General features: G+C 40.5%; 1 protein-coding gene across 3 annotated transcripts in view; it reads right to left on the bottom strand.

The window, feature by feature from the left end:
* Positions 1-6,838: 6,838 nt before the first annotated feature.
* The window catches only part of Mdfic (MyoD family inhibitor domain containing), an 81,551-nt gene continuing 65,695 nt past the window's right edge, over positions 6,839-22,694 (bottom strand). For all 3 annotated transcript variants that reach the window (XM_055612976.1, XM_055612974.1, XM_055612975.1), the window contains one exon: positions 6,839-9,429. In XM_055612976.1, the coding sequence (XP_055468951.1) occupies positions 9,182-9,429 (248 nt within the window). In that variant the 3' untranslated portion in view covers positions 6,839-9,181. The remainder of the gene's footprint in view (positions 9,430-22,694) is intronic.

Below are 22,694 nucleotides of genomic sequence, written 5' to 3'. Positions count from 1 at the left end.
TTGAGTAGCTATGATTTTATATCTTGTGGAGCATTTAAGCCAGTTCAACCATTCAAGGTGGGAAAGACGAGAGACAAGAAACAAGACAGGTAAGATTTCATATCCTCATTCCAGGTTGAAGCAGAACAGTGGTGATCAAATCTTTTTTTTTTCCTACTAAACAATGTGTGATATTTCATAAGACATGTGCTGATATAAAGAAATGATCTAAGAATACAAATTAGGTTTCCTTGGTTTATCAGTAAGCTAAGCATTACTTTGGGAAAGTAGGTCTAGTAATATATCCCGGTCTTTTTTTTTTTTTTTTTTTCATCTGTAAAATGGAGGTAAAAAAATAATGTATATCCAAGAAGAGCTGTAGTGTTGAGAAGATCAAATAAGAAAATGGATTTGGTTTGCTTTTGAAAAGCTTAACAAGCTCTACAAATGTCAGGCCCTATCACTTCTGGATGCTATCTCCCAAAGCTGGTCCCTGGGTATGTGCTTGCCAATCATCATATCCTGTCTTTGGACTATCTTCCCTTAACACATGGAGCTCTTCCCTCAACTCCAACTGAAACATCATACACAAAGGAAAGATAAGCAGTGAGGAAATCCAAATGTGTTGGCAATACCACTGCATGTTAAAAAGAAAGAGCGAGATTCCCGTTGAACTAAGTTTCTGCCATGCATAACTCCTCTTTCCATAGGTTCTATTAACTTCAAAGGGAGCTCCATGCATGTAAATGATTATATTTATTGGATGCGCCAACTCCTTCTTATCCTCCGGGCACAATTAGAAATATCATAGAAAATGAGTGTTAGAGACTTGGACCCATATTTGATATTCTATGGGAAATTTCCCATCGTTACAGATGTTAAAAATCCTGCCCAACAGTCCAGCTATGAATTTGTAGTACTTACCCTTTCATATCCGTGAAGTTTGTTCACCCCCAACACCCCGTGGTTTGAGAATGCTCTTCTTACCATAAAGGAAACTTATTCCCTTTATATCTGTATAAACTGGTGATAGGCTCCCAGCAGACATACAACTTGTTCTAACACAAATTTAGACTGCATAAGCCCTGTCTTTCCAGGAATTGTTATTACCTTCCTGAGATCATCTCATAAACACAGCAACTCTGTTCCCAGTTCCTGTTCATGCTGGGAAATGCTATCAAAGTCATGGTACAGAATCTAAATGCCAGGATGCTCAGTTCAATATTCCATCCACTAAACTACGCTGTGATTTCAGGGTTCATTGTAAATTCAGGTATTATCATTCTTCTTGTTAGATAGTGAGGCTTCTCTGGTAGGAATCTCTTGAATCAATGAAAAGCCCTTGGTGTGTACAGAACTCTCTGTCATTCACAGCAATTTGTTGTTTATTCACTCACTATTCAGAAGTCTTAAAGCTTATAATGGAAGTGTGATAAATAACTTAATGTCCTCATTATGTTCTATCAGTAAATATAAAGATCCTATAAATGCTACAGACACCTGGCCTCAGCAACATTGTCGTTATGTGTCTGTGTGTTCATAAATTCACCTAAGAGAACAAGTTAATATCCAACTGTACACTCTTTTAAAGTATCACATGGAGAAAAGAAATGAGCCTTTCAAATTAAATATATAACAAATAATTGACAGATTGAAAGACACAAATACTCCTAACAATGCTTTGATAAACTCCTAGTTACAATGATTCTTTCCAACTAATCTGTAAAACAACATATAAAACTACATCAAAGTAATTAAGGTCCACTTTGAGTTATTTGTAGTAAATAAAACCATAACGAGAGTCTAACTTTAGTAGACATTTATAAAGCAAAATAATCTGAAGTCCATATAGCAATCAAATTTCTAGCGAAAATATGTGTAAGTGGGTTTATTTTGAAAGGAAAAGTCCTACTCCCAATGTCATAACCAATTAAATTCTCCAGGTAATGACCCCATTTGCATAGTGAGCAGAACCCACAAGTGGGAATTCTAATGGGTACACCACCTGAATACAGTAATTGAGAGTGACAAACTTGAACTAGTTTTGTGCTAACCTCACTGAAATTCTGCTCAGATTATTTTGAATGTCAAGGTACAAGTCAAATTCCAAGATGATGGATTTGTTCTTTTTTAAGCTCCAAGTTTGAATAAAAGAAATGCATTGCATGTCTTCACTTTAACTAATCTGTGTTTCTGTTTCTCCCCTTGCTTCATTTTCTTCAGTGATTGGAATTTAATTTTATTCATTAATTTGTGAATAATTAGATAAAAAAGAAATAATGTCCTCAGCAGCTAAATTGCTTTTGGATTGCAAGTTAATGTACTTTTACCAGAATATATATTATATAGTTAAACTGGCATAACAGTTTACTAAAATGTAATTGTGTAAATATGCCCAATTATTCTTTCTGATTATCTAACAAAATTTAATGTAATGAATATTCCAGGGTATTTCACTTGTCCCCTACTCTGATGCTGATAAAACACACTTTCTGCAGAGCTGATCAGAGATGATTTGTCACCTGAAAGTGCTGCTTCTAAGACATTCTCTGTATCTCTCAGGCACTATTCATGTCCTTGAAAGAACGGTGCACTCTGATGGAGGGATCATATGACGGCCACATTAAATTATATAATAAAGGAGATTTTAAAACTCCAAGAGTCAGACACCTGATGAACTGTGCTTCCTAGGTTTTGAGGTGACATTTCAAAACCTCTTTTGTTTCACTCTAAGATTGCTTTCAGTGCTGTTTGTAGGTGTCTGACACAACTCAGCCACATCTGTAATTGGCATAGCATCCAGCCGACAGGCTCTGTACATCTTTGCACTGCAACCTACCAAGTTAAGAAATGTATCGGTTCAATATAAAACAGCAGGCTGTTTTTAGACATAGTTACTAGTGCACAAGCTTTAATATGGCTTGGTTTCATCCTATAATGAGATCTTTTGGTTCCCTGCTCAACAGACTTTTATTCCTCTGGAAAAGGCTATGAACTATGTCAAGTGGCTCGGATGCTTTTGTCCACCCTCTTTCTTGGCTTTGGAAAGTAATTCCTTTGCTTCTACCTCTCTATGCATCAGACAGAACTTAAGAACCGTTTCAATTTTTTTTCAAGTTAAACTTAGAATTTCAGTGTTTGAATTTGCTTTTCACTATTTTTTTAAAAAATTACTTTTCACCTAAATTTCACAAAAGGGAGCTGCCTAGAGGTAAATGTCTAATTGTAGAGCTACCTTTGTCTTTGTCTTCCACAGATGTATCTTTAGCTCCAGGTGGCTAATGTATCAAAGGATGGGTTTCCTAAAATGATTTCTTTACAGCCACTACCCAACCATGTAAATGATTCTTGTTTTGTGTTCATCAAATAGGCTGAGGGGAGCCTTTTGATATAAAAATAAAAAGATGTAAACAATGCACAAACAAGCAACAGAACTAGAAATGTGAGCTTCTGCCCAATTGGAAGACATGGAACTCCTTATTTAACAACTGGCTGCTTCTGAACTTTAGTTGAAAGTATCCTCTGTTCCGGCATGTTAAGAATAGGATGGGACAGGTCTCTCCCTGAAGGATGCTGGTTTGTAGCTGGGGAGTGGTCATAATTTTGACTGTAACCTTCAGATTAGCTACTGATAACATTAAAATCTGATCTTATGAGTAGTATTTTGAATCACAGTCATATATCTATGTATAATATATTTAATATATATCTATTTTATATATAATTATATGTAAATAATGTATATAAATAATATAAATATAATATATATTATATGTAAACATATATAGATATATAATTTACTTATGGGGTGAGAGGCATGTGCATGTAGGTACCCTGGGAGATCAGAAGAGGGCATCAGATCACTTGAAACTGGAGTTAACAATGGCTGTGAGGCCCTGATGTGGGTGCTGGTAGCCAAACTCAGATCCTTTTGAATGTGTATCCTCTACAAGAGCAGGAAATGCTCTCCCAGCCTGAGTCACAGATGTTTAAGGTAAATGGTGCTGCCATTGTTCCCTGAAAATTTTGCAATAGGAAGATACAAGGTAAAACTAGTAATCAGTGACTATTTCTGCTAAAGCAACTTTCCATATCAGGGCTCCACAATGCCACTCTGTTTCCGTAACTTTTTCCTATTGTAAAACAAACGTCTAATAATAATCTTAGAGAATGGGGAAACAATGGCAGCCTCAATGGTGGAGGTATCAATTCCTCTCTGGAAAGGCCAATCTTCTTCCTGGGGTTGAAACTTCCGGAGCATCTTGTCATTTCCTTAGGGTAGCTGGTTACACATCAAGCACATAGAAAACACTGACAGAGATGAACACTGCAAGGTACTCAACAATAACAAATGTGTGGTGAAAAACATCAGTAGATGAGGAGGAAATCCCAGCCATATATTAACCACTGTTTCAAAAAAATCGGTATGCTAGGGCATTAGCATAAGAGAAGGGGGAAAATAACATTTGATGAAATCTTGATTGTTTCTCAGATCAGAGAAGGCAATCCTATGGCCCTGTAGACCACAAGCAATTGAAAGAGAGGAAAGTGTTTATAGTGTTTAACTAAAAATAATCTTAGTTATGTTATTAATCCATTACTAAATATCATTATTAGTAAATGGTTGATTAGGAAGATGGATAAGCATAAGCATTAAGTGGCATTGCAGTTCCTTGGATGGAGCCTTGGCTTTGTTAGGTAGCGATGTGTAAGTAGAGAACTTCACAATCTGGAGCATGAAGTTTTTATGGACAGAGAAGATCTTATACAAGGATGCCTTGGCTACTCTTTTATCTATTCAGACAACACCTATAGTTCAGGTAAGGAAAATGGTTACAGCACCCCCTAGAAAGACATAGAATAAAGTTATTTTTCTTAAAAAAAAAAAAAAAACACAAAGAAACAAAATGGACTGTGAAGACCCCCCCCCCAAAAAAAAAACAAAACCATAAAGTTTTATGTAAAATTCGTTAAATGTAACACCCAATTTTATATCTTGGAATGCTGGTGTTTGCCATTCAATGTCAGCATATACAAAATAGCTTTTTTTGGTTTTGTAAATTGAAATGAATTCCTCAGGTAAATAAATGAAATCAATCTACAGAAAAAGTGAAAGCTAGTGGATTGTTGATGAGTAATTCCTGCCCTTGGGAGGATGAGGACAGGAACTGAAGTGAGTTTGACATTACCCACAGTGAGGAGCAAGTCAGCCATGGTTACTCTGTGAGATCTTATCTCAAAAAATATAAAATGCAAAGGTTTTGTGGGTGGATTGGTCTTTTTCTCTCCACTGAAGGACTTGCCTGGACACTTGCAGCTCCATATCCTCTGCTGCTAGGAGTCTCAGCAAAGATGACCCCCACAGACTTCCTGGGGCCTCCCCTAACCCAGGTCTCTGGCAAATAGCAAAGATGTACCCCACTGCCAATTACCTTTCTCTCACCAGGCCCTCTCTCCCAAACTCTCCTTATTCCTAGCTCCCTCCCCTGCTCCCTTTCCCATTCCCTCTCCTACCCAATTCCCTCCCTCTCCATCCACCTCTAATGCCTATTTTATTTCCCTTCTGAGTGAGATTCAAGCATCCTCCCTTGGGTCCTCCTGTCCTCCTTGTAACTTAGCTTCTTTGGATCTGTAGAGACAAAGATGGAGCAAAAATTGAGGGGCTGGCCGAACAAAGAGTGGTGCTGCTTGAGAACCAGTCCCTGACAACATGAATGTTACTCTGCTATGCTTATAACCCCTCTCAGAGGCTTCACCCAGAAGGTCATGGAAACAGAGACAGACAAACTTTAGGTAGAGCTCGGGGAGTCACATGGAAGAGTTGAAGGAATTGAACTATGGAGGGAGCTGGAGGGGTCAAGGACTCTACAAGAAGACCTTACAGAGTCAACTAACCTGGGCCCAGGAGCCTCACAGAAACTGAACCATCAACCAAAGACCTTGCATGAACTGGTCCTAGGTCCCCTGTACATCTGTAGCAGATGCGTAGCTTGGTCTTCATGTGGATCCCCTAACAACTGGGGCACCGGCCCTCTCTGACTCTGATGCCTCCCTTTCAGTTCTGTTCCCCTAACTGGGCTGCCTTGTCTGGCCTCAGTGGGAGAGGATGCGCCTAGTTCTGCAGCGACTAAATGTGCCAGAGTGAGCTGGTGTTCATAGGGGTCCTCCTGCTTCTTTGAGGAGAAGGAGATCGGGAATGGGGAAAAGGGGGTTGGGCAGAGAGGAGGTGGTTACAGTCGGGATGTAAACTGAATAAATGTTTTTGGAGGGGGCTTTTGAGACAGGGCTTCTCTGTGCAGCCTGGGCTGTCCTGGACCGGCTTTGTAGACCAGGTTGGCCTGGAAGTCAAGAGATCCGCCTGCCTCTGCTCCCGGACTGCTGCGATTGCAGGTGTGAGACACTGCCAGCTCAACTCTAAATAAATAAATTTAAAAGAAAGAAAGGGAAAAAAAAGATGTGAACTTAAAGAAAAAAGAAAGAAAAGAGGGAGGGAAGAACGTAAAGAGGGAAGGAGAGGGGAGATAGAAGGAAAGAAAAAAGATAAGGGGGAGAGAGGGTGGGTGGAGGTAAGGAAGGAAGAAAAAGTGAGAAAAAAGAAGCTTGTATTTTTACATGCTGTGAATATTTAAAAGAATACTGTATTTTGGTATCATAGGGCAGCACTGATTTGTGGACAAAATAGTCTATATTTTTCTCAGTTCATTAGTGGGCATAGATCTTTTGAGAGACTAGGAAAGAACAACTAGGTAAATTTTCAGGAAGGGTAATGAAAATCTTCAGGTTTTAAATTATTGTCGAAATCATTTACATATAAAACAACTAATATATTAATTAGATATAAAATGATCTTAAAGCACAATAAAGGAGTCATGTTTTTAATTTTAAAGCAGCCAGAATAATACAGCTCCAGTTTGAAAATATGCCACATTTAAAAAGAGACTGAATGTCTAGCTGTAAACCATAGCAATTAGTCTTGACGGCCATAAGATTCAACAAAACACTTTACATACCAAAATTCTAAAATATGTTGAAACTGTTTTCACATTTGCCTATTTTTCTTTTGAATTATACAAGATGCCTTAAGGAATGGCTTGCCTGGAGTAGAGTGCGGAAGAAAAGTCCTACACGGAAAAGTATGGAAATTAAATTCTGGTATTCACGAATGCTCTCAATTACAGAAAAACATTTCAAATGCACTAACATTTTCATTGCAAATCATAGCAGGATATACTCAAGCATCAGACAAGCCTCTGGTTAAACAGTTTTACAGGATAGCAAGTCAAATGTTCTAACCATCATTAGGAGGCTTATAAACATGTGCTCTTCTTCATCCTATGATACAAGCACAAAATAGCATTGGGTATATGGAAATATTAAGGTCCCCACTATATTTGACATAACAAATGAAAGTTGCTATTTAAAAGACAGAAGAGGAAGGCAGCTGTATGTTAGCATTGCATTTAAAGTGTATGCATGCGTAAATGGTACTAGAAAGGAAACTCACTTGATTTTTTCAACGAATATTTAAAGTAATAATTTAATTATAAGCTAGGCTTTTTTGAAGGAAAAACATAGGTGACCTTCTCATTCTTAATGTTAAAAAAAATATTCAGGTCTCCTAAAAGTATAGGCTGGCTAAAGGCTTCTAAAAATGCATTATTTCTAACGATATGAATTTCATCCGGAACTGAAAAAAATAACATCACCCAAACATACTTTCAGGAGCTTACAAGGAATTAGTTAGTGCAACCAAATTTTAAATCTGGAGAGAGAAAAAAACTCATGGGAGGATGTGTGTGAAACCAAACTCCCTTCCACGCGAGCTGACTCCTTCGCTATCTAATCAGTCTCACCCCAAATTTATTTCTTTATATATTTACTATCCTTCTAATGTGCCATGTTGCCATAACTTAGCACACACTTGGAATACTGATATCTGGTGACGGTGCAGGACATCTGAGCTCTTCCTGTAGTGGATCCAAAACTTACATACTATGAAATACAACAAGGCTATGACTATAGCTTTATTGGCTTTTATTTTAAGCCAATAAAAATAAATAAACCCCTCCCTCACCGCACACCACCCCTACATAAAGAACTGAATCTTTCAAAACATAAGCCAGCTTTGGAAAAACCCCAAACCAGAATACTCGTTTTTTGTTTTTTGTTTTTTTTTTTTTTTGTTTTTTGTTTTTTTTTTTTTTAATCTTAAAAAAAAAAGCTCATTTAAATGAAAGTTGTTAAAAAAGTGTTCTACTTTTTTTTTGGTAAAATATCATTATGTTAACAAGGTATTATGTTTTCATTAAAATTTATAACATTTAAATTATGTGTAGGAAAGTGCATATTTGCATTAGTTCAGATTTTATAGTTCTAAGAAAGCTATGTTGCTGCAATGTTCAAAGGAAGGCACATTCTTTTCACTTGTTCAGAGCACAGACAGTTCAGGCCCTCTACCCTAAACTTTTCCCTAAGTTTAAGTAGCTCACCCTAAGGCATCCGCAATGCCAAGCCCTCCGTCAAGCCTTCCTCAATAACCTGCTATTCGCTTCGATAGCATCTTGCCTGTACTGCCCTGATGCCAGCATGACTTGATACCGAGTTCCTTCCTTAAAGCTCCTGTCCTGCTCTCCTCCATGAAGCTGCAGGCTGCGCTAGATGAGAGCAGGATGTCCTCAGTGTGCTCTGGGCAGAACCCCAGAGGTGGAAATTTCACAAAGGACACCAACACGGACCATCCCACGTCTGCGAATGGCCCTGCCCAATGCCATGCTTAGTTAGAATAAAAAGATGCTCACTTTTAACCTCCAATAGATAAACAGCAGACATAAGCGATCTGGCTTAAATACATACCGAGCAATGTTGTATTTAGACCAAAGAGTTGGTGAGAAATGGTTACAAGAAACAGACATGTCAACAGAAAGAAGACATTTAACATTTTAAGGTATGTGTGTGTGTGTCAAAATGTCTTCCAATTGTTATCATGTATAAAGAAACTCCAAAAACCAATTAGTTAAAACTTCACATATTAAACCACATAGATCTTGTGAAAGAGGAAGAATTTCAGAGATTACTTACAAAATAATGAGTTAAACAGTGCAAATACTGAGTCGCTTCATGAGAATCTTACCATGTGCTTTTCTTTCCTACCAGAACTATTGTAAAATGGTCTCCAGTTTTAATACAAACAAAAGATGAATCTTTAGGAAGGGAAACAGATGCCACAGCATTCCATACAGATTTCTAAACAGTCTGAGGATTCACAACAGGCATCCATGATGCCACAGTCCATGTCACAAGGGCAGTTACAGTCATCGCCCATCTCGTCGCCACAGCAGCAGCAGCAGGCTTCAGAGGTACAGATGCCACATGCGGCTTGTCCCAGGACAATGTTGCAGAGGGTCAGGAATTCACAGAACAAGCACGCCAGGATGCAATGGACACAGCAGTCTTCACCCGCAGGCCAGAGGGGACCACATAGGGAGAGAAGGAAGGGACAAAATAACACGTTATCCAGAGACTGGGCAAAACTGGTCCAAGTTACAGCTCAAATGATACCCAGCCCTACACTTCTGTTGTTGACTGGGAGTTAGATGTACACAAGGAGCTCAGCCTACATGAGTGATCTATACACATGGAAACTGGACTAGAAAACTGAGCCGTGGTTGTGTGCATGTCTGTAGAGTGTCACTCTGACACTCTTTGTCATGCATCTTGATCCCAAGTATCATGTTTCTGGGAAGCTTACCTATTGTTCACACAACCACTGCTCTCAGTTACACTGGGGTGAAATAAATTTACTAAGAGAAAGTTTATTCACTTGTGACACGCATAGGCTGCAAAATTGAAATGAAAAAATAGGAAATATTAGATATACCAATCATTAGTTCAGTAATTAAACCAGAGCCCACTAAACCATGAGGCACACATTTTCTTTTCCAAACAACTCAATTTCATTTTCTTTCTTTCTTTCTTTCTTTCTTTCTTTCTTTCTTTCTTTCTTTCTAACAATGATACTCTCTAGTTGAGTGCAACTATAATGTCTAGTTTTGCCTACTTCTAACAAAAGGAATAGCAAATACCAAGAATGACAAAATGGCTTCACCACTTCCTGATGGTGACAGTGTAGTTCAGTCTCTACCATTTCTTGAAGACTTCCCAAGTAAATTGACAGGGAAAAAAAAAAAAAACAGACAGGCATCTAATATATTTATCATACATGCTACAAAGTTCTTTTTTTTTAAAAAAAAATAGTGGGACAAATGAGAGGATTAACTGATGGAAATACTTATTTCTTGAATCTTTAACACTTGTAATAGACCAATGAATAATGTTTTAGACAGGTTCCAAACAAGGGATATTTAAACATTTTTACAATATACCTATTTTTTGTGTGTTTTTTAGTCTGTTTACATCTTTTGTACAGTGTAAGTTGTACTGTAGTGGGGACTAAACTCACAGTCTCAAGTTGCTGGGCAATTGCTCTACCTTTGAACTACACCACCACCCTTCAATAGAGCTTCAGCAAATTATGTGAAAAACCAAAGGATAAAGGAAGTCTCCAGACAAAAACCAAGGTTGTTGCGTGGTTGGCCTGGCTGTAACGGGGAAAAGCAGTCCTTACTCCGCCGTGCTGTTACTGTGCAAGTGGCTATGACCTGCAGGAAGCCCATCACCAGTATTTCAGTGTCTGTGGTGAGGAAATACGAGCGGTGACCTTTCACCCCCGCAAATCTACCACTGCCGTCCCATCATCAGCCTCTCAGCTCCTGGACCACGTCAGGTGGAGAATTTGGAGGGTGGCTGAAATAAAGGCTGAAACATACAGTCCTTTTTCCATACACTGAGTATCATGAATGAGAAGAGGTCAGAACACTCAGAAGATAAACTTCAGAGCCGTTCGTGGCACTAAAGACTAACAAGCCATCTCTTTCCTTTTTAAAGGTTTGAAGTGGCAAACCCACTGACACGCAATGCTCACGCAGAAGCTAAAAAGAGACTAGAGATGAAAAGAGGTTAAGTCTCTCCTTCTTCCCCTAATGTGTTGATTTTTGGTAGTATCCAAACATTTCAGAAAACTTTGTTTTGTTTTGTTTACTTGTGTTTGCTGTTACAAAACCATTTAAAGAAAATCAGTGAATCAAAGTGAATGTCTAGACTATGTGAGTCTGAAGCCCATAGCCTTACAATGCTGGTTTATAGCGCATAACTATGGTGGGTTCTTCTGCCCATTTTTCCTGCATATCTTCATCCCAGTTTCCATTTGAGATGGAAACTTTGTTCATTTGAGATGTTTCGGGATGGTAATATCATCATGATTTTTGTAAAATATGTGAAAAGTTATAAAAATAGTATTGAAGGCTCCATGTCATGGTGAATGCCTATATTCCCACCACTCATTTGGAGTGGGGGAATAATGAATTAAAGGCCATTCCACGCTGCATAGTGAGAAACTGTTTCAAAATTTAACATAGTGTTTAATTGTCAGTATTTCAGCCCTCCCAATTTAATAAACTTCAAATACTTACCCACTCTGACCAATTTCAGCAACATTTCACTGAGAACTTAATTTCTATCCTACTATAGAATGTTTAAATTTCAAGAATGAGAAAGGAAATTAATAAAGAGTATACATTTCACTCAACAGAACACTGCTTGGGCATTTAGAGTCCTTATATATGAATCATAAAATATGCCACACATAAAACTATTTGTGTGTGATAAGCCTATCAAATATAAAGAGAGAAAATGTTTGTCCCATTGACCATTAAAACCAGAGAGTTGGGCCAAACATGGTGGGATCCTTGCTTATAATCCTGGTATTTAGGAGACTGAAGTAAGTGGATGTAGTGGGTTCTAGGGCAGCATGGGCTACAGGGTGAGGCCCATTCTCAAATAGAAGGCAAAATGAAACAAAAGAAAAACACTGACTCTTGAAAAAAAATAGGTTATAATATCAACTTGTGCTCTCTCCATCAGTATGGAAGTCATCATGCATGAAGGCCAATAAGCAATACGTTTTCCTCAGAGGGTGTAAGAGTTATCCACCTTGACTCATATGGCTCATTTTCCTGCTCTACAGCATCTTAGTTGATGAACACACCAGATCCAGTTTACTCTCACAAATCTGTAAATATTCTGGTTGCTCCTGTAGCTCTGCTTGATTAAATATTCCTTTTGGAGAAAACTGCTCAACTATGCTAATATTAGCTTTATTCGTAATAGCCAGAATCTGGAAACAACCTAGATGTCCCCCAACCAAGGAATGGATACAGAAACTGTGGTACATTTACACAATGGAATACTATTCAGCTATTAAAAGCAAGGAAATCATGAAATTTGCACATAAATGGATGGAACTAGAAAAAAACATCTTGAGTGAGGTAACCCAGAAGCAGAAAGACACGTGTGGTATATACTCACTTATAAGCAGATATTAGCCATATAATATAGGATAAACATACTAAAATCTATACTCCTAAAGAAGCTAAACAACAAGGAAGACCCTAGGGAAGAGGCTCAGTCCTCATTCAGAAGGGCAAGCAGGATAGACATTGGAAGTGGGAGAAGACAGGGAATAGGACAGGAGCCTTTCACAGAGGACCTCTGAAACATTTACCTAGGAGGGTATCGAAGCAAATGCTGAGACTCATAGCCAAACTTTGGGAATAGTGCAGGGAATCTTATGGAAAAAGGGAAAATAGAAAGATCTGGGGCGGGGTGGAGGGGACTAGAGTTCCACAAGATGACCCACAGAGCCAAAGAATCTGGCCCCAGGCCCTGCAGAGACTGATGAACAGCCAAGACCCATGCATGGAGAGGACCTAGACCCCCTGCTAAGGTGTAGCCCATGGGCAGAACAGTGTCCATGTAGGTTCCCTAGTAAGGGAAACAGGGACAAGTCTCTGGCATGAAATCAGTTGCCTGCTCTTTGATCACCTCCCTCTGGTGGAGGGCCTTACTAGGCCATAGAGAAAGAGGATCAAGACAGTCCTGATGAAACCTGATAGGCTAGCATCAGATAGTAGGGGAGGAGGACTTCCCCTATCAGTGGACTAGAGGAGAGGAACAGAGGTGGAAGAGGGAGGGAGGATGGGAACAGAAAGAGATAAGGGAGGGGGCTACAGCCAGGATACAAAGTGAATAAATTATAGTTAATAATAATATTTAAAATGTATTTTAAGTGTGTTCATGCTGTTCCCTACTTTTGCACTCATCCATTGTTTAGTGTGTATATATGTGTGTGTGTGTGTGTGTGTGTGTGTGTGTGTATCACATTCCATCTGTAAGACCATTGTGAAATGAGACTGATCTCTCAGTATATGACATGCTTTTGTTAAGATAAAGGAACAAATGGAGAGCTGAGCTAATCTTTAGACTTCTCCGAGTTCGAGGCAATGAGGACAAACGCTAACCAAATATCAGAGTAGCTAGAGATACACGGTTACATGATCAAGTCAATGAAGTGCATCAGACAAAGTGAGGAAACAAAGAATGAGCAGAGGAATAGGAATCATTACCAAGACCTGGTAGAAGATGAGCTGGTAAGCTTCAGCGTCTCCACTTTACTAAAGAGTGGACAGTAAAGGTGACCCTTTAAGTCACCCTGGGTTGGAAGACTGATAGACTACCAGCCACACTGCTGAAACAGAAGCAAGACAATGGGCAGCCTAGAGATGATGCCCCACTAAAGAAATGAATCTGCAAATCCAAAACAGAAATTTGTGTGCACTTTGAACAGGTGCAAAGACATTATAGAAGAACTGCAGTGGGGAGGCTGATGGAGACAGACAGATCAGAGGATGAATCCCTTTACAGGAAATTAACGTTCACAACATTCCTCATCAGCTGAAAGATCTGGGTCCCCCGTGGTTTGCTAGAGAGCCACTGGAGCTAAGAAGAAGAAAAACCTAAAACCAAAGTACCCCCAAATGCTTTGTATCCCTCTAAAACACAAGCAAAGAAAACCAGTCTATGAAAAGTACCTAAAGAAGCCACAGGCCAAAATCGTAATTACAGTGATATCACATAAGCCACCTACATTCATTTTCTACTCTCCATCCCTAAATTCTATCAGGTCAGTTACACAGATGTATTTATTACTTGCCGAAAAAGCTTTTGAGCTTTTTTTTTTTTTTTGTTTTTGTTTTTGTTTTTGTTTTTGTTTTCAGAATTATGACTCAGCAAAATGAAAAAGCTCACAGAATCTGAGCACAGAGTTGTAACAGATTTTCTGCTTGCCAGTGCCTAGAGGACTCAAAGGTCACAAATGACATTAAGGTGGTGGGGATTTGTGAAGCAAAAATATGTTGTAAGAGTTATCCTGCTCCTGTGGGTGAGCATGCAGGCAAGCACCATACTTGGGAGGCAGAGGCAGAAAGATCAAGATCTCGAGAGCGGCCTTGGCTTTAGGAAAACATTTCCTCAAGACAACAAACAAAATCCACAGCAAAAGAGGAAGAAAATGTCAGAGGAGGTAACGTATATTATAACGCCAAGGTAGAAGCATCGCAAATTTAATGCCAGCCTAGATTATAGGAGAGGCTCTAGCTTAAAACTAACTGCATACATACAGATATACATACATACATACATACATACATACATACATACATACATACATGCATGCATCAAGTCCAAGAAGAGAAAGTTTTAAAAAGATGAGACCTCTGCCTGTATCTGGTTCATTGTAAAAAAAAAAAAAAAAAAAAAAAAAAAAAAAGAAAGAAAGAAAAAAGAAAAAAAAAATCCTCTTCCCTGGGTCTTTGAGGTTTTCAGCTTTTATGGGTTTTATTTAGTCATGATTTGCAGTTTTTGCCAGAACTGTTTAACCTTTAAGAAGCCAACTGGGTTCTGGGAAGGGTGCCGATCCTAAACTGGGCCAAACAGAATTGTGCAATTCAGTGTACTGAGAAGAGTACTCAGCCCAAGACTGACAGCTACTCTAATGTTAGCAAAACCAAGGACCCAGCAGCCACCGAGGAGCCAAGAAGAAGCATAAAAAGATCTTCAGCAGGACTTTTGACTTAAAAAGCATCAGCGAGTAAAACAAAAACATACTGTTAAGAATTACTGCTGTCAGAGCCCCAAGCCAAGGTCACCCCTGGGAAGCCTGCGCTGCTGCCCATCTGCAGAGCTTCCAGCCACACACCACCCCTAAAGTCACAACCCAAACCATAAACAGCCCCTTAGCCACTGGGGGAAATTGTCTGTGACAGATCTCAGGAGCTCCGTTTGGTTGAAAATGAAACTGAAGGCTCTGTTTGGGAGGTCAGCCACTTTGTAATGAAAATGTCCCTGATTGAGTTATCTGATCAGTATGTGGCTAAATACACTAGGAAATATTGATACCAAGGAAGCAGTTTGTTGGAGCAAATATTTGATCAAGAGCCATAAAAAAAAATGGAATAATAAACTCAGGTCTACTATAGACAACTCTTTTTCTTTCTTTCATTTCTTCCTCCTAAGATGTGGTATGACAGTTACTCTTAATTTCTTGGTACAAAGATACCCAACAAAGGAAGTTGAATACAGGAACCTGCAGAAAGCAGAGAATTCTCAGAATCGCCCACAACCCATTTTTGAGGGAAGGAAGATTTGTATGTGTCTTATCTTGACTAATCTGAATAAAGTTTCCTATGACTTAAAGTGCTTAAAAATACTTTCCTTTCTAAGTGCCTAACATGTAAACAAGATGCAGAGAAACAAGAAGGTGCGTTAGCATTTGGCAGGCCAAGGAAAGCAAAGCTGGGTTAGAGCTTGCAGACTGATCGTGACTGAGAAAACCACTTGGAGATCCAAGGTAAAGAGCACCCAGAGTTAATCGCCCATCTGTGCGCTAAATGGTGATGCAAAACACATAGGGTCTGGGGCCTGACTGGGTGAGGGCATCCCTGTCTCAGAGGCTGCATCACTGGTCCCAGAAAGTGCATCACTGTGTTTGTTGTTTCTTAATAGAGAATGGCAAAACAGGATAGTGGTAGGATTGAATTATCCCACGTCACAGCCACAATGGCTGAGGCAGTCTAGCCTTTGCGAAAATCCAGCTGGTAGGGCCCTGACACAGCATCTCTTGGGCATTCTGCTTTTCAAGTGTGTGTGGTGTGTGTGGGTGGGGTGTACTTACGAACTGTGCACAGTAGCCCAGCTGCGAGCGAATGCATGACTCAAGACAGGGGCTGTGCAGCATTCCTGGCCCACAGCCCTAGACTGACCACCTGCCTCAGCGAACAGGCCTGGAGTGCACCACCCACTCAGAGGCCTCTGGCACAGGGCAGTCCCTGGGGCTCTGGGCCATGGCTAGAAAACAGAGGCAACATTTTCCTAATGGAGAGGAAAGTGAGCTAGGTCAGGAGGTTTATAAGAAGAACGTTAGAGAAGAGTAATATTTTCCATGCAGAGCTGGCTTTGGGGAAATGAACAATTGTCTTTACTATCATTTTTCTCCTCAACAAATTCAAAAGAATATTAGAGAAAAACCGCCCTGTCCTCCTGCACCCCACCAAGGAACCTATCAACAGCTTCCCCACCCCACCTCTGAATTCTGGAATGTCCCTCTTTTAATGGAAAGATTACTATATGTTCCAGGCAGGTAGCCTGGCGTTTCTTTTTTTCTCTGTGTTCTTTATTCTGTCAACAGCATTGTGCACAGCTAACACACAAACTCTCCGAGATTTGATCCAGAACTCGGTCTCAACTACAGCACTATTCCAAGAAGTGTGTTTAAAGAGTTGTCTTACAGTCTAGGAAGATAACATTCAGGGCTGAAGAATTATTGTTTCATAGAAGTTTAACAGAGAAAGGAGCTTTGGGTGTTAGATACGTTTTTACAAATCACTCTATTTTCATTATTTATTTATTGTTTCTAATGTGCGATGTGTATGCAAGCGCAGGCTCTTTTTCACCACAGTGTCTGTGGGAGTCAGAGGACATACTGTTACGATTCTTTCATTTGGGCCCTGGGGGAGTAAGCTTGGGCCACCAGGCTTGGAGGTAGTGCACCGTTACCTCCTGCGCCATCTTGCTGCCTCCAAGGCGCTCGTCTAACGCATGATGTCAAGATCTGACTTGAGAGTGGCTAAAACATCAGTGATGTAAATGATAGCATCTGTTTACTGAACTGCTCGTATTTAGGGTCACAAATTTGATAGAATGTTACTGTCCTCAGGCTTGTGATGAACACCAAGCAATTACGGAATTGACAGGTGTACTTGCTAAGTGTTAAGCAGTGTGCTGCCGCCGCCGCTGTTCCGCCTGGTAGTAGTGATGGTGATGTTGGTGTTGCTGATGGTAGTGCGGGCACTGGTGGTGGTGGAGGTGGCGGTGGTGGTGGTGGAGGTGGTGGTGGTGGTGGAGGTGGTGGTGGTGGTGGTGGTGGTAATGTCAGACTATGATTCCAGGAAGACTACAACTCTCCTCCTCCGTCCCCTCAGCTTAAATGCTACACCAACATGGAGCCATTCTCCTCAAATCCACGAAGGCTTGAAAAAAACTCAGACACAAAAGAGGGGAAGGCACCAAAAAGTCATTGTAATTCTAGGAGACAGACACAGCACAAGAGTAAAATAGAAACCTAGCCATAATTTTTTTTTAATTATCTGTGTCTGACTACAGCAAAGTATTTAAAAATAATAGTCTAGTTTTCCATATTTCAATAATCTGTTTTCTTCAGAAGTTAGAAAGCATGGAGAAAAAAAGGGTAATATTGTTTTACTTGAATGTATTCAGTGCTATTTTTAAGTTGACCAGTTGAAATATGTCTCATGTAAGATTGAGTACATTTTTAAACATAAAAAATCTGTAACACTTTATCGAGTCACAAAAATGCATTTTGAAGGCTGTCTATAAAGTTCAGTAGGCAACAGTACTTGCAACCAAGGCGGTTGACCTAAGTTTGAGACCCTGCACTCACATGGTAGGGGAGAACTGACTCTTCTAAGTTGTCCTCTGATCTCCACTCTGAATGTCATCCCAAGCAGAGAATGTGTGCATGTGTGCGCGCACACACACACACACACACAAATCATATACACAACAAAAATAAATAAGTAAATAAATAAAAAGTAAACACAGTATTTATTAATAAAGCATTACTTTGCTTGAAAAAGCAATATGCAACCGTCTGCTCAAGTTGGTAATAATGCCTTCTATGGACAGGACAAAACAAATGAGAGTAAATCATCTAGTTTTCATGAAAATATGCATTTGAATAAAAATGATGGAAAAGTTCTTTCCAGATGCTTACTTCAACATTTTCCCCAATTTTATTTTCCAAACTGTATTTATTTCAGAGCTAAAAATTTGGCTTGCTTCTTGTTACTTATGTCTTCGGTTTAAGAACTGTGCAATGACTATTTTGAAAGAAATCATAGTGGTTTTTTTGTTTTGTTTTGTTTTTTGGTTTTTTATGCCAAAAGGCCCACAATTATGTGTCTACTACACTGTAACTATGAGGTAATGCTTATGATAATAAGCAAATTAACACAGTAGCCAGCCAGTCAGTGTAAGTGGTCTATTACAGAGACCCATGAAGGTGGCCAGGTTGCCTATATCAAAAGTCCCCATGGCAGACTGAAGTGCATAAACGGGATAAGAAAAGGCTTGAGTTGCCTAGGCCAACGACCTCACAGGACAGGAATTAAGCATACCTAACTTGCCAGGGCTTAGCAGGGGTACAAAGGGCACCTTCGCCACCCAAACTGCATAAAAGTCACAAACCAGGCTGGTGCTGCGGCTGGGCAGGACATCTGGTCCAGCAGGAGGCACTATGTCCTCCAGGCGAGCAGTGTGTGGTCTAGGGAAGGCGCAGGATGTGTTCCCTTGCCCCAACAGGAGGGACAGGCCCCAACCGAAGTGTCACAGCGGTCTAACACACACACCAGGCAAGATGAAGAGACAGCCAGGGCGAGCGGCTACACGGGACAGGACACCAAAGCACAAGTTCAAAGCCCTGCACAGGAGGTAAATCCTATTATTTATGGAATTAATTTGTAAAGCAAGGATGGTTGTTAGTCTTTCCCCATCACCCCTTCTCAGCCTGTCTCATCTATTAATGTGATGTGATTTTTTTTTCCAAAGGCACCAGCACAAGCCCCAGATGAACAAGACAGCATGACACTAAAATTATACGGTATACATTTCGCCACTTGAATTTAGTTCCCCAGCAATTCTGAAGCCAAAACAACCTACTGCCATGTTTGCGAGTGTCCTAAATGTGACAGCAGCGGGACTGGGTCTTCTAAACAAGACGTTTTGTAGGCGTGTCAATTACTTTAAATTGAGGAAGAGAAGATTAAGAAAAAAAAAAAAAAAAAAAAAAAAAAAAAAAAAAAAAAAAAAAGCCCTCACAGTGAGCTGTGGCACAGTTCCCTCCACACTTCACCCTCCCTCCCCCCCCCTCCCCCGGGCCTTCCCTCAGTCACAGCTCATTACCTGCTACTGCCATTCACACTACAAAAGGAAACGCGGCCAGTTTCCAGGTGGGGAAGGCTGTTTGTGTTTGCTTGAATAAGGCTCTCAGCACAACAGGGAAAAACATACTCGGGGGCACAGAGAGACAAAAGGACAGCAGTGAGGAACCATCCTTCTGTCCTCACCAAGGGGCACAGTTGTGAAATTTGCTGTTCAGGATCACTGTGGAGCTAGGAAACATGCACTGGCTTTCCAGTCTGGCTCTCCCACTAATGGATTAAGAAATCTTGAGCCAGTCATTTGTCTCTGTTTTGCTAGGCATACAGGAGAGGGGTAAAAGCTGCCAAGCTTTTTTTAAGCACTAAGACCTCGGCATCATGTAATCTGTAATCTGTAGGAATAGATTTTTAAATCAAGCTTAGGGTCTTCTCTTGGCCTTTTAGAGCCGTTATTATGTTTATCGCAATTTTCATTTCTCTTTTTAAAAAGGATTTGTTTTTATTTGTGAGAGACAGAGAATACCTCACAAGCATACAGGCACCCAAGAAGTCCAAAAGAATGCCAAATCAGCGCTAGATTTGAAGGAGGATGGGAGCTGCCTGGTGTGGGGTCCTGAAAACTAAAAGCAAGTCCTCTGCAAGAGCAGGGAAGTATTCTTAACCTCTGAGCTGAATCTTCATCATGTCCCCACTATTGATTGCGTTCTAGTGTGTGTGTGTATGTGTATGTGTGTGTGTGTGTGTTTGTGTGTTTGTACCCAAATATGTGACTCTGGGTACCCATGAGTGTATACAGAAGCCGGAGTGGGGCATCAGCCATCTGGTTATATTACTCTCCACCTCATCCCCTCCAGACAGAGTCTCTTGCTGAACTTGGAGCACAGCGTTTTGGAGCTGGTCTGGCTGGTCAGAGAACACAGGTGAGCCTCTTCTCTCCACCCCTACAGTGCTGGTGTTACAGGTGTCACACACTCAGCTTTCACCTGGGTACTAGTGGCCCAAACTCTAGTCTGGTGTTCGTTCAGCACTGATCCATGTCCCCAGATTCTTACTCACAATCTCTGTCCCTAATCTTACTGAAATACTTAAAGTACAATGGAAAGCTAATTGATGCAAAAAAAAAAAAAAATTAAAAATCAGACTAAAGTTCAGATAAGCCTGAGGACTGGATCGCCATATTGTGCATGAGCCCCAAAGTACCAGTCTTCGGGCAGAGGATGTAGGCTTCGTAAAACTATTGGGCAATGGCCAACATACAAGCTATATTCTTATGCCCACAAAAGACATACAAGTCAAGTGGCAGCAGACAGAGAATATGTTCTAAAAATGGCAAAATAGCAGGAAATTGGTAAAAACTGAATGACAAAATACTGTCATCACTGTTTCTCAGCATAGGAACCCAGAGACAAGGCCTTGGTGGTTAAATTCAACAAAACTTACTGAGCATTGGCTTATGAGACAGACACTGCTCTGAGTACATAGACAAATCACAATAAAATGATGTTGAAGACAGCATCATGGCAATATAGCATGGCAACTCTTATGGTTCAGATGGAGCCATAGCACTAGGGGAGTACTGATAAAGCAGGCTGCCAGGCCGCTGATACACTGCTTCCTACTTTCCAGGCACTGCTAGAAGTAGTTTACAAATGTATCTTCATTTACCGCAAAATTGTAGAGGATAGCTGTTATGATTACCCTTAAATGAGAAATGAATAGAAGAGTCACTCTTGATTCAGATTTGTAAGACAGAGCTGTGAAGGATGAGAGCAATGAGTGCAAGGGTTGATGGGGAAAGTCAGAGGGATACATGAGCTACGCCTTGAAGGAGGGCATGCTAAGTGAGACAAAAGTATGGAAAGGTCGTTCCACCCAGCGGGAAAGCTATGCAAAGGAACACAGCAAGGATACATATGCTTTTTTTTTTAAAAGAATATTATGGCTCAGTTTTGTTGGAGGTGGATAACCAAGAAGAAACCCTTCAATTTTCTATGTCAGAAGCAAGGAGTTACAGAGGAAATGCAGCCACAATCACAGGATCAGTGGGGTCAAACAGGTAGCTTTAAAGTGATACAAGGCAGTAGAGCAATATAGGTTGACATGACACTGATTGTGAAAGCAACGACTAGAGAAGAGTCTTATGTCACACTGCCTGGCCTCTGGAGCCATTTACCAATGAAATCTAGACTTGGTATAAAACTGATTTTCAGTATGACAGGTCGTCTACATGACGCATGTTAAGACTGAAGATGCTCAAACGGGGTTATTCAGGAGGGGCTGATGCTACCCTGAAGCCTGGGACCAGAGAGATCTGTAGCGGGTGGAGGGTGCTACAAGTTCCACAGCGAATGGCACTGTGCAGTTTCCTAGGGGAAAATCACAGGGCAACAAGAGAAGAGACAGGAGACAGCAAGAGCGAGGAGAGGCGAGAGCAGAGGAAGAGCTGAACTGGCAGGGATGGGGAGTTGCTATGGAAAGCTGTCCTTTTAGTACGGCATGGCTACTCATGTTTTGAAATCAAAACAGCTGCAATTATCCAGGTAAATCCCTCACAAGATTGGCTCCACTCACATTCCCTTGTGGAAAGAAGGTGTGTAAGGTGGCTCTACTGGGGCCACAAACAATTAGTGTTTGTGAGGGAGCTTCTTCCGATACGCAGCCACCTGTAAGTTGCCCATAATCCTCAGTTCGGAAAGCAACCCCCATGAAACTCGCTGTCCACCCAGGTGACTTGCGTTGAATCATTCCTTTGATGTGTCATGCTACTCTACCCGGAACGAACAGACAATTGTTTAAGTGTCCCCAGGAAAACTCACACAATAGGAGTTAACAAAGAATAAAAACCTGGGAAAGGAAGGTACCATGAAAGAAAGAGAAAGAAAAAAATGTTTGAAGAAGTATGTCAGGTACTGTGGTCCGAGAATTTCCAGGGATGGAGTGGAAGTGCTGATGAATAGCTAAGAGATAAAAAAATGACCGAAAAGGGACAAGTCAGAGGCCACAAATGCAAGGAAGCTATCTGCCTAGGAAACCAGAACCAGAAAAGCAAAAGAATGAGCAACGTAGAAAAGATCATAAACACACACACACACAAATACAAACATACACAGGCTCACATGCATGCACACACACATTCCCATGTATGTACACACACATAACACACAATGCAAACATGCTCACAGGCACACAACACACACACGCACACACACACATGCACACGCACACACACAGATTTCTTGGCAGGAGCGCATCTCTGGTCCCTCTGCCCTAGAAGAGTTCAGACAGAATGAGGAATGCTTCCCCCGG

This window comes from Psammomys obesus, unplaced genomic scaffold (assembly GCF_907164565.1).
Source record: "Psammomys obesus unplaced genomic scaffold, mPsaObe1.curated_primary_1811, whole genome shotgun sequence".
Lineage (NCBI taxonomy): Eukaryota > Metazoa > Chordata > Mammalia > Rodentia > Muridae > Psammomys > Psammomys obesus.
This window is presented reverse-complemented; position numbering and strand designations above follow the sequence as displayed.